Source organism: Linepithema humile, chromosome 1 (genome assembly GCF_040581485.1).
Source record: "Linepithema humile isolate Giens D197 chromosome 1, Lhum_UNIL_v1.0, whole genome shotgun sequence".
Lineage (NCBI taxonomy): Eukaryota > Metazoa > Arthropoda > Insecta > Hymenoptera > Formicidae > Linepithema > Linepithema humile.
The window spans coordinates 4,281,090-4,294,067 of record NC_090128.1 but is presented as its reverse complement, the minus strand read 5'-3'; the positions used below and the strand labels follow the sequence as shown (position 1 = coordinate 4,294,067).

General features: G+C 40.4%; 1 protein-coding gene across 2 annotated transcripts in view; it reads right to left on the bottom strand.

The window, feature by feature from the left end:
* Positions 1–12,978, bottom strand: part of stx (stuxnet) — a 29,732-nt gene that overhangs the window by 3,375 nt on the left and 13,379 nt on the right. The window contains exons 2-4 of one of the 2 annotated variants that reach the window (XM_012370862.2): positions 10,769–10,856; positions 1,046–2,176; positions 33–369 (exon numbers count right to left, since the gene is read on the bottom strand). In XM_012370862.2, coding sequence (XP_012226285.1) covers positions 33–369; positions 1,046–2,176; positions 10,769–10,856 — 1,556 coding nt within the window. The remainder of the gene's footprint in view (positions 1–32; positions 370–1,045; positions 2,177–10,768; positions 10,857–12,978) is intronic. The other variant, XM_012370863.2, reaches the window with a different exon arrangement.

Below are 12,978 nucleotides of genomic sequence, written 5' to 3'. Positions count from 1 at the left end.
TCAAATTTCATTCATTAGCGATAGATACGTACCGTTGGAATATCCTGGCGTGGAATCATGACAGCCGACCGATGTAGCAGATCCACTTGCGGTGGTTGTTGTGCCAGCAGAAGACGAGGACATCGAGGACTGTTGGCGAGCGTGCGAATGCCTGTGATGATGATGCCTGTAATGGCCTGCGGATGCGGCCGGCGTCGCACAGAGCAAGTCATTCAGAATGTGAATGATAGTGCTGATATCTCGCTTCGGTCTGCCGTGTCTATCTTGAAGGGCCGGGTTCAGAGTGCCGCTGAACGTGCCAGAATACACACCCTTGCCATGATGATGCATACTCTCTATTATCGCACCTTGCCTGCGTCTCGCGTTCTCCTAAAGTTAAAAGAATATGTAAAATTCCTCGTTGCATCGAGAAACGTGCTTTTCGCTTCATACGCTACATAATTTACAAAATCGATCAAAATAGATCTCGAACAAATCTATACTTAAGAACTTGTTGTTTATATTCCGACAATTAAAAGCTTTTATGAAGACATTTGATCAATTTCGTAAAAATGTACACGTTACACTACTGTTTTTATATTTATCTGCACAAAATTACTTTAAAGAAAAATATATAAATATAAAATATTTATGTTAAAATATTAAACACATAAAACGATACCAATTTTTCAAAGAATACAATATAAAAGTGACATTAATGTACAATATTAATTGTGTATATATATTTTGCTTCACTTTAAAACAGTAAGATTCGGATTCCGTCGACATTAACAGTGTAAAATGACATTGAATGTACATAAATGATAATATTTTAAGGACCTGAGAGTACAAGAGCGAATAGCATTCATTTTATTAAATTTTTATCGACATCAAGAAACAAACTTAATATTACCGGAAAATTGCATCTTGTTAAGGCAGACAATCCAATTCGCAGAGACCGAATCGACACGCCTCTCAGGACCTTAATTGACACGCGGCTCAATCACGAATACATGAATACGAATAATGGTACACAGGGGGAACTGGCTTCGGTAACAATGTATACCTCGGCGAGGTCGACCCGCGAGGTGAGTACCTCAGAGGAGAGCTGCTTCAGTTTCTGTGTGAGGTTCCGGGACGCTTCGGCGAGTGCTCGGGTGTCGAGAGTGGCGGGCTTCGGCGGCGACGACTGCTCCATCATCAGCGACGAGGTGCAGGTGGGGCTCTGCGGGCTCGACTCGTCGTGCTGACTCCTCGTGGCGTCCACACCGCTGGGAGTCACCGAGGACGATTGCTGGCCGTGATGATGGTGTCCGGCGCAGAGCTTCTTCCTTGGCAACGTCGCGTCGTAAGACACCGACTCCGAGGCGGACTGTTCCTGAATCGGGGCGGAACCCGACGTAGAGGAGGAGGAAGGAGAGGAGAGACTGGGCAAGCTGGACTTGTTCCTCGAGTGGTGATGATGATGGTGGTGGTGGTGGTGGTGGTGGTAGCTGTGGTGATGGCCGTGGTGATGGCCATGATGATGAAGATGATGGTGATAGGGCGGATAGGGCTGGCACGTGCCGGAGGAGCCGCTGCTGGGCGACACGCCGTGATGATTGCCGCGCGAGGACTGACTCGAGTTGCTGGACGACGAATGCGCCGGGCTGATAGTGGAGGAAACGGGCGACGTTGTAACCCGACTGGAGCAGACCGGACTGGTGGTAGTGTTGGTGATGTTAGCGGTGGGTAGACTACTGCTGTTGCTGTAACTTGCGGCGGCGTGCAGGGCGTTTGCGAGGCTGCTGATGAAGTGCGACGTTCTGCCGGCCGACGCAGCGGCTTGCGCGCTCTGCGGCTTCACACTTCCCGAAGATCTAGCGGAAAGACATCTTCTGGTCTGCAGCGAGGAGGAAACGTGGCTGCCAGGTAGATTGGAGACGTTCGTCGTGTTCCCGCCGATGGCCATGCCACCGGTGCTGCCGCCGCTGCCGTGGCTGTGGCTATTGCCGCTGGCGGAACCCGCCTGATTGGCGGGTGCCGGCCCTCCCCCCGAAGCCGGGGTTACAGTTGACAGTTGCAGTTGGATCAGCATCATGTGATCGCCCAAACGCATCGTAAGGTTCAGCGGTGCTTTACCGGACAAGAAGTCGTTCACCTGTGAGTCATTGAGACTCTCCAAGGCTTGCATCACGCTCTGCTCCGGCCGTTGCGCCTGAAACAATGATGAAAAAGGAGATGGTTATTATCTGTAATCATTATTCCAAGTGCGACAACGATCGCGACGTGTCAATCGAGATAAGCTTTGTTAATTTCAGACAAGCTGTGTACACGCACCTCCGATAAATTCGCCGGTACGCTGAAAATATTTATTTGTTCGCGGATTTGGTGGCGACAAAAAATAATTAACAGGTTTCGAATTTAACAAGGCAACAGGACTTCATTCAAAAATAACTCGCGCTGCAATATAAGGCGTGATCGTGACAAAATGATGTTTGCTTTAGAGAGTTCAGCATTCCACGTTTTTTTTTAACAATCGAATACAAATCGTATCGATGCTTTTTGGTGCGAATACAAGATGAAACGCGATGAATCGATGTGGTCGCGACGCGAGATAGACGCGCGAGAAGACCTGCAGAAGAGAGGAAACCTCGCGGAATCAAGGTTCACACCCTCGACGAAGCATCCCTCACACCTAACGGACTTCCTTTCGCCGGACGCAGTCATTGTCGGATTCGGTAATTCGATTCGCGGACTCGTTTCGACGAAAGTCCCGATTTCGCGGAAACCGACCTTGTCACTGCGAAATGTATTCTTTTTTAACAAAGAAACATCCGGGAGACCCACAACATTACATAAAAGGCCCGCTATTAAAATAATCTAAACGTCGTGCAAGACCTTCACACGTGTATTGAAAGTACACACACAAACTTCGTCTATAAATTTTTCTAAAAATGGAAAATTTTCTTAAACAAAAATTATTAACAGCCATAACTTTAAAAAATTTCTTTTATTTTTTATTTAAAATTGTTGAGAGATATACTAAAATTCTGTTGTTTAAATAAATTCTAAGTCCAAATGGCAAGTAAAATCTAAATTAAATAACAAATAAAAATTTATTTTTTATTTCTCGCGTGTTAAAATCAATTGATAAAAGATCGTTCAAACTTTCGATCAACTTGCAACTCAAAGCTACAGATTCATGTGATCCATCTTTTTTTATTATTCTCAAATTTATATTCTTATAAAATTGTAATGTCGCTAAAAAATTTATTCAGTCGTTCTTGCATTCAATAAGCCATTGTCTATCGTTCATTTACAAGTAACGATTGATCACGTAGACTTCATATGCAAAAATGCAATGTAAAAATGCCACATACGAGAATGTGACCTTCACGCGTGCCTGCGTATCGCATACTTAATAATCGGTTGGTCTTAAGAGTGACCAAGTATCCGTTCAAGTATCGGCAAACAAATATGAATTATCACTTTTACAGCGTGGATCGAGTTGACGCTATCTCGGGACTACTATCAAAGTTTGTTTTCCGCGTCAATATTCATAGGTCGCGATCGATGGACAGTGGCGCGGGGGAGAGTCCCGCCGGACGTTAAATTAATACCATTCATATAGTTGCTACCAATTATTAATCGTCGGAGCTAAATATAAGAAGCCGACTGACTGGCTCGCACGATAGTTGCTTGTGGTTTGGCTTCCGATGTGACTTGCAACGGCTGCATCGAAAACGCGCAGTGAAGGCTATCGAACCGATGCGCTCGCTCCACGTGTCGCATTAAAGTGCAATAGAACTCTATTCATAGCCGGGATGAGATACCGGTGTCAGTTGTTCGCAATGTCAAAGTAGCACGAGAATGATAGTATGTTTACTTGATTGGCTTTTTATGCGAGTTGCATCACACATCGGCACGTCTGTGATTTCTTTTTATATATTTTGAGAGTTTAGAATGTAGAAAAACATATTATACCAAAACACTTTGCATACAAAAAACTCTTAATTTCAATTGATAAATGTTCTGTTATTGTAAATAAGTAGGAATTTAATTAAAAATACGCATAAATAAACTTTAAAATTTCGCTGAAATTGACAAATTGATAGCTCATTCTTTCTCAACAACTTAAAAAAAAAGTCTTCGACATTCTTTTTATTCGTGCATCTATATTTATAAATTAAGTCTCATATCTGCGCTTCGCCTTTCAAGCCAAATCAGGCATTCTTTCGTTCGTTCGTGAATATAGCGAGTCCCGGTCTCGTCACTCGGTGAAACGCTCTTGCAAAACGATTAACTAATCGGGCCCACTCTCAGTACCCAATCGTCCGCGACTCCCGCAGCGAACTTCCTTGATGCGCAACGATCGATCGGATGAGACTCGTAAATCGCGATGGACCATTTAAAAACTTAAGCGCTGCGCGTAATTCGCTTTAAAGACTCTGGGGAAAAAAATCTAAACTCAATTTTCTCAATCATAAGATTAATTTTTCAATTCTTTCCACAAAGAGTATGTTGCATTATATCCGATCTATCAATTATATTCCAGAAATCGCTCGGAGAAATTTCTATATATACCGCGAGTTTATCGAGAGCTGATACTAATCATGTAGGAAACGAGAGAAAGTAATAATGAAAGCGAAACGGGTGTCAAATAGATTGAGCCGATCGCGCAATAGTAAAGAGAAAAATCTAAAACGTTATTACGAAAAAGTAATATTCGACATTTTTTTACATTTTTCTCTTTACCGAAAAGTACCGTAATAAAATAGCTGAATTTCATATTGAATACTTCCGCAGTTTTTATTTTTCCGTGAGAATAATTTCACCTTTCGCTTTTCTACGCGCGGGTGAAAATTGCTCGATTAAATCTTTTGTTTACGCGTCTTTTAATGCATTTGTCGCTTCATTTGAGCGTTCAGAAGTGAGCGGTGAACTCAGATCGGCTATTTAAACACTCGGGAATAAACACGATGATAATCCGTCGAATTCTATCGCAATTATCCAACGGTTAATTGTGGGCAATGGCCGTCTATTTCCGACGGAAATAGCCGGTACGCCAGTTGGCCTGCCGTCGTCATCTTCGGGCGTGAAATCAATTTACCGTAAAATGGGTGTGTATCGCCTCAACGCGATAATCTTGTTTGCCCATTTAGCCAAAACACCGGAAACCTAGAAACTGGACAGAAGCAGTTCTCTAATTCGTACAAGGGTTGACGATGGCATTCTCAGGTAAAAAGGAGCGCTCGGGACAAGAGGATCATCTTTAAAAGTGTCAGAAAATCTCGAACAATGAATACAATGGAGACGATGGTTAAGCGATGTAAAAAAAGCAAACTTCCACTTTGAAGGGGATTTAGTTTAGGGTCTTTATATTATCCTCGACAATACTTAAAGTAAATTACATCTCCATTAACGCCTAAAGTGACCACCTGAGTCATTCCGGCCCGTTTCTAACTTATCGATTTTCAAAAGAACCAAAATTTATTAATTAATTTTTTTTTAAACTTTATGATATAAAATCTTACTTTAGACTTCAAAGAATATGTTAACAATTTTTCAGAATTTTCCAGATGATCTTTTAGTGAAAAAATTGGCCCGGACGTCACGTGACCCACGTGTTCAGTATTGAGGTGCTAAAAAAAACGTGTTCACTTTAAGTGTTAATAATCAATGCTTTCTTTTCTCATTTTTTTATCTTCAAACGGAAACATGTTAAAAATAATACATGTATCTGTAAAACTAATATATAAAAAATACAATGCAAATATCTAAAAACGCGCAGTAGACATAAATAAACAAAAAATTGTATCTTTAATCACGAGTGAACTTTCACTCCTCCGCAGGAGAATACTATCGGACTTCAATAGGAGTAATCCAGGATTAATCTAAATTGGCACCTTGACAAATAGCCGAAAGGTGCTACGAAAGCGTTCTGCATATAAACATCGCCGAGACTGGCTTGGTAGCATCGAAATTAATCGGACTCCGGCGAAGATGGATTCTGCCATTTTACCAACATCTAACGGTGATTTCACGAACCGGGGAGAGCGGCGCCGGACGAAGTCCGAAAAGCCGACTGGGTTCTCTCCCTCTCTCTTTCTCCCTCGACGGGTCGAGCGAGTGCTCGGACGAGGAAAAAAGGAACGCGCAGAGATAAAGAGCGCGCTACGAAACGCTGCTCTTCGATCGCGAGGCGCGCGCGCTGTCGCTCGCTCGCTCGTTTTCGCAGCAGAGTCTGGGCTGTGTGCGAACAAGGGATGGGCAATATATTTGACCGATGCATCGATTCTTTTTTTTATTAAATCGATAGTTTCATCGATATTTTTAGATTCGATTAATCCTTATGATGCGGCAAGAGCGGAAGTTTACAACAAATTCAAGAAACTTAAATATCCGTACAGTTTACAGAACATTTTGGTAGAGGAAAACTTTGCAGCATTTGAAGTCTTAATGTAAGTTTTTTAAGAAGATCGGTCGCTTAATTTAGAAAAAGCTAAAAATACATCTTAAACAAATATCGATAAGGAAAGAGAAGGATTGAGTATTGATCAATCATACAATGAGTATTGATCATCAAACATTTCAGAAAACCAGTAACTTTAAAGCATCGATTGATAAAAAGAAATATATCGAGTGACTCGATCGAGATAAAACCATCAATAATAGTGAACAGAATAGAGATAAATTGAATCGAACAGAGGAAAAAAGCAGGATTTGGTATCAAAGTCCTAAAATTTTGTTAGGTTGAAGGCACACGTACATAATAAAAATCTCCTAGATTATGAGAAAAATAATTTTTTCTTTTTTTTTATGGAAAATTGAAATTATTTCATTTTATCAATTAATAATCGGTTTTTAAAAAATAATCCATTGTGAAAAATCGATATTTTTTATAATTAAGTATTTAAACATTGATTATTTTTTTAATTAAATCCCATCCCTACTGTAAACCCGGCCCATAGGTCTCGCTCTTGCCTTGTAGCGATATCTACAGAGCGTGTCAAAGCTACCACCCACGAGCGATATCTATAGTGTGTCAAAAAGCATGTGAAGCGGTACCCATAAATTTATAAACGCCTACGGAAAATTGTCAATACCAAATTTGTTTGCAAAAAAAAATCCAGAGATTGAAATTGATAATAATAATTTTGATGGATTCAGAATTTGGCAAATACACGAGAATTACATGAAATATATTTTTTTTTCCATCTGTCTGTATCACAAAATGTTAAATTTAATGAAATTATAATAGTTTTAATATCTCAAAGCTATTCGCACGCAAACTAAAACTCTGAAATATATCGAAGATAATGATTTTAATTATTGAAAATATTTAACGTAAAAGTTTTTGAATTACGCGATGGTTTTTGAACCAAATATTTAATAATCATGAAATATTATGGAATATTTTAAATATTCACGCAAAGAGTGTTACATAATAATATAGGGGAATAATTGCAGAACGTAGCGACACGTGTCTTCTTTTCCACGACACCCTGTATGCCTTGCGATCACGACTAGAAACGCGGGGTAACGACGAGGGGCGAGAGAGAAAGGGAGACGCGCGCATACGCACACAAACGCGCATCCGGCTCGATCGTGCGTACCCACACAGAAACGGGCTTTAAAATTGACTGCGGGTGACCGAGAGCCGAGAACGGGCGAGCGAGCGAGCGGTCGGTCCCCCTTGACAGCCATGCGAACAAGTCTCGGTCGTGCGATAAGGACCCGGGAAATGCGCGCGCGCTGTTGCTAGCGGCTCGAGCCCGGGCTGGAGTCAATTTCAGACTTCAGGGGAAAGAGAGAAAGACCTCGGTGTCCCTACCGTAATGCCTTCAACCCCTTCGACGCCTGAAAACTGGGAGTTCATTCACAGGCGAAGCGAGTTCGAACACGGAGCCCGGAGAAAGTCGAGATTATTCCTCTACCGGAAATTTTCAGCATTTTATAAATGCTTGCAGCATTGCGAGTTGTATATTTATGTATGTATATATAAATTCTAATTGTAACAATATTGTCGCAATTTCATAGATAATCTTATTATTTTCAAAGATAAATTGACGATTCCGAAAATTTACAAATAATGCCGAATATCGAACTAAACAAGCAGCAATTGAATTAGTGTCTTTTTGTGTTAAAGGGATTAAACACTTCTTCAGACTTCATTCGTGAACGAGAGCGATTAAAAAGGTTTCGAGCGTTTCCATGCGTGTTACGCTTACGTCGACCTATCCGTTTCGCTGTTCCTCATTAACATCCTCCGCGGTCGCGTAATTCTTAAGCGGAAATACGCAGCGAGGGGGGAGAGAGTCCGTTTCCGTGAAGTTACTACGTGTTTCCTAAAGGCTGATAGGCGAAAAACAGCACCTGTGTGCTGCTGCTTTGTGGCCAGTTAGGGTCAAGTTACGTTACGTTACTTCGGTCAGACTTTACGAAACATTACATTGCCTGGAGTCATATGGCGTCATATGTTTACGCGCACCGATTTCTGCGACAGATGTTGCGAGCATGTGTGACGAGCTAATCTCAACGAAATTTGTGTCGCGCTCCTCCAAAATTTATATATTTACAGCGTTAATTTGTTTAATTTTAATATAACATACTATGCAACACAAGCGCGCGCCATTTTTTTCTTCTCTCATTTCTCATTCTTTCTAAACCTTTCTACTTCTATTAAAATCTCTCCCATTCTCAAATTCTCTGAAATGCACTTAGTTTAACTTATGTTCTGTCAAAGTAACGTTAGACGCAACTATCTCAATCGATCGATAATAACCAAAAAAGTTAACGCAAACGTCGCGATGACAACCACGCGATAATACGAACTAACGCGCAACGCGAATTGATCAATGAGCAACACAGAAAAGAGGTCTCAAAAGTAAACAACCTGCCTCTTTCAAGATAAGAAAAAAATATAATTGACAAGTATTCGTTGTAGAAAACTAACGCGACATACCAAATAATTGCACATAATACGCTAAATAAAATACGCCATAAAAAATACTTATTTATTTTTGTCGAAAATTTATTTTAAAAAAATTAAAAGTTAAGGGGAGTTAAGATTGCGATAATCGCCGGATCAGATGAATATCCGCGGAATATAAAGATGTCGAAGACGATATGGTGTGACCGAGAAACCAAGTGACCCGACGATACGCGAACGCCGGAGTTAACGGCGTTTGTCCGCGCGGATCGCGAGCCCCGTATACGTTCTCCTCGCATCCAAGACACCGTCATCTCCCTCGCACCAGCGAACGAGCGACGAACGGTTCCAGGATAGAGACCCGGTGCGCGAATCCGGGTTGTAATCGCGGACGCGACAGAAAAAGCGAATAGCGTTACATTCCCGCATCGAAATTTAAGTATCGAATTTTACCTTCCGCCGTCTTGCCGTTGTAGGACTTAAAAAATCACATTGCAAAAGTTTTTTTTTATTTTTTGTAATAAATGATTATAATATGTTTTTAAAATGCAGTTTAATGATTTTTTTTTAATTTTTTATAGCTGTTAAAAATTGATTCAAATTTTTTTAACTTTTACAAAATTATATTAATATAATAAGACACGCAAAATAATATTACAGAGGCTTGAAATTTTTCTCCTTTTTTGCGATATACTCCTCCAAACTTGCCTAGGCAGTCTTAGGATTGTTGATCCTTCGGACTTTGACAATACAATATACACAGTTCCCCAATAAAATCGCAGTCTCGTCAAACACGAATCTTTTCCAAAGTTTCTGCAAAAGTTCTTTTCTGCTGTTCCTCTCTTTTGCACACATACCAACTTTCAACCCAACAAAAATAAATTTCTTTATTTTATAGTTGGGTATTACACTTGTTTCAAACACAAGCCACTGAACAATATTTGCATCTAAATGTAAATATCAAATGAGCAATCAATTATTCAATCGATTAAATATGCTGCTACACAATAGCGACATTAGATTGTTCGCGTAAAATTTATGCGCGATCAAGTTCACGATTTATTATTCTGTCATTGAGAAAATTTTATATCACACAGAGAAAATTTTATATAAAAAAATATTATGTAGTCGCGAACTATGAAAAAATTATAAAAATTTTTACTATGTTTCTCACATAATGACCATAGTATGTAAATTTATAATTTCTCTTATGGTCCGCGGCTATTTTGCCGTAGTAATTTTTTATATAAAATTTTCTCCGTGTAGTATCAACAAATTGGTTTCGTAACAGTTGGAATCAAGACATATATTTAACGGTATTACGTTGAATAAAAAATTTCATTGAATATATCTCGAAATCCGTGAGCTTGGAAAATGTCAAAGGTATGATACAAATTTTCAATTTATCATATTAACAAGAGATGAAATTTCGATTCGGGTTTTGCCGATCGCGTGAGCCAACTGGAATTTCGCTTATCGGAATTGCGTTTCACTGATATCGAATCGCGATCGGCGAATGATCGAAAGGCTGCGATAAAAGCTTCAGCTCAAAGTCATTTAAAACGATTTCAAAGAAAAAATTTGAATACCTCAACCCTAGTAACCCAATATAAATTGTGTGAGAAAATATTTGTGTCAAATTTTTTATAATCGTTCAATGACCATCTCGTGAAATATATTTTTCTCCTGCAGGAAGGAAAGGAGAGCAACGAGGATTTAGCGGATCTTCCCGTGCGAGTCCGTAGTTCGTCTTTACGGCAACGCGATGATGCACGATAAAAACCGTACTGATAACTACTCATTACCGTGCCAAGCGCAGTGGGTTGATTTGATTAATACTCACGTGCGAGTGCAGGACACGAAAGTTCAACTTACCAACAGTCCGGTTTCCACGCTCGGTAGTAGCGTGAGTCGACTGTCGTTCAGCAGGCCGTTTTCCGCAAGCGTTCCCTCGCGCAGCTGCCTGAAACAAAAATACCAATGCTTATGGTTAATGGATGAGTTATTCTCATTTTCGAAATAAAAGCGCGATTGAATGACCCTAACACGCAGCTGTGTGTGTGTAGCGACCCTATGTGCTATTTAAAAAATGCTACAAGGAGAAATACATGTCTATTATAAATTTAAATAATCGTGAAAACCTTGAATTTTTATCGGAGACTGATATACCGCGAGAATCGTTAACAATTACATTTGGGCGCGGGAATATTCCATTCGAGCGTGCGTCTGCAAACGAGAACGAGAAGGTCGCGTTTCGGCACTCCGAAAAGTGGCGTGAAGGAAGAAAGCGATCCGGCCTGCACGAGAAGAGAAGGTAGCCGGGCAGTCGATGAAAAATACTTATACGCAACAGCCGACAGAATTGGGTCGCGATCGCCTCGCACAAACACATCCCGATCTATATATCGACTTTCTTTAGTTTCCCAAGGAAATCACGGCGGATATGAATCGCATGCATCCGTTTGTGCCTTTTAAAGGCACACCTGATGCGAGAAAACACGCTGTTCGCATACCGGTATGAGATTTATGACTTTATTTGTCCATTCGATTACATCAATCTAATAAAACGATAATGACGAACAGGAGCGCCGAGGTAGCGATGAAAGAAATAAAAAGGAAACGTTTCCTCAACTCCGCGTCGTGTTTCTGACAAAGTCCATCGCGACCCGGTTCGCACGCATGCCGCGCACTATCGCGAGGCTGCTGATGCAACCGCGCTACGACGAACGGAAATCGACCGAAATAAACACGCGTGCGTATAAACGCGCGATAAAAGACCTACAGAGCGGAAACGTGAAGTACCGTCCTTTTTTTTCGGAACGGCAAAATCGGAACAATTACGAAGCGCAAAAATGGAGCGACGTTGTAAAAGTTGAATAAAGTTCCCTTTATTATTTATTTAATTTTAACGCCATAATTGCGGTGAATAAATAATCAGTGTCATCTCAATCATCTCAATCATCTCAATCAATTTCATAAATAGGTCAGTCATAAATAACATGTTTTTTGTATCAGAAATTTACTATTGTTTTTTATATCAGATTCACTATTCTTCTTTCTTTTCTTATTTCTACGCTTTTTGTTTCACAACGAAAAAGAAAAACCACACATTGAAGCTCAAAATAGCTCGATATCAACTTGTCCTTAACTATTACAGCCATCCGCTCGGCACCGGTAATCTTAGCATTTCTGATGTTCCGTCGCGGCAATAACGCGTGATGCCTTCCGGTATCGGCCGATATACTGTGCCCGATTAGCGATAGCGTGACAGTGGTACGCGTAAACGCACACGCAATAGTCGCGAATTGCAATACAAATCCACGGTTGGCATTGACGGTGTCGCGATAACGCGATCGCGCTTAGACTCGCGCAAAAGAAGGCACTGATAAGAAAACGCCAAGCCAGAAAACCGCGGGACTCCCGGTAACGCCGCTGGATAACGCTGGATAACGACTGTTTCCATTGGCGGAGGCCGCCCTCGATTAGACCTCGATCGAAGGAACGAGACCTTGCCGCATATAAACGTTTTCCGATTTGCATTCGATACTAATCATAGCGCTATTAAAATTTTCATGAGTCCAAATTCAATTAGGAACGCACTGGATATACGGAGTATATCCCATTTTCATCTCTTTTCGTAATCATCTTTTAAATTTTTATTTGTTGTTGAAAAATATTTTTCATATTCAAATTATTTTACTTCAAGAGAAACATCGTGTCGAGAAACTAATAAAACTAATTACATACTCAACGACTATTCGATGTATTAATTGAGTGATTGAGCACGCAATGTCAATTAGAGAACTAAGTTAATGATAGAATCAACTAAATGCAACTCGAAACAATTACGCGATAAATCGACAATCAAATATAGGTAGCGGTAAAAATTTTTTATTACGTTTATTGAAGAAAAAATAGATTGGACAGATTTATAACTTTGTTCTAGATGCAGCTTCAGAGGTCACTTCTGTCTTTTTTGAATAAAGCATGCGACTCTTTTCCACAAATCTCGTCGAAAATAAAATCGTTAATCTTATTTTCGAAGAAAACCTATTTCCGACACAGTTATACGAGATATCGATAAT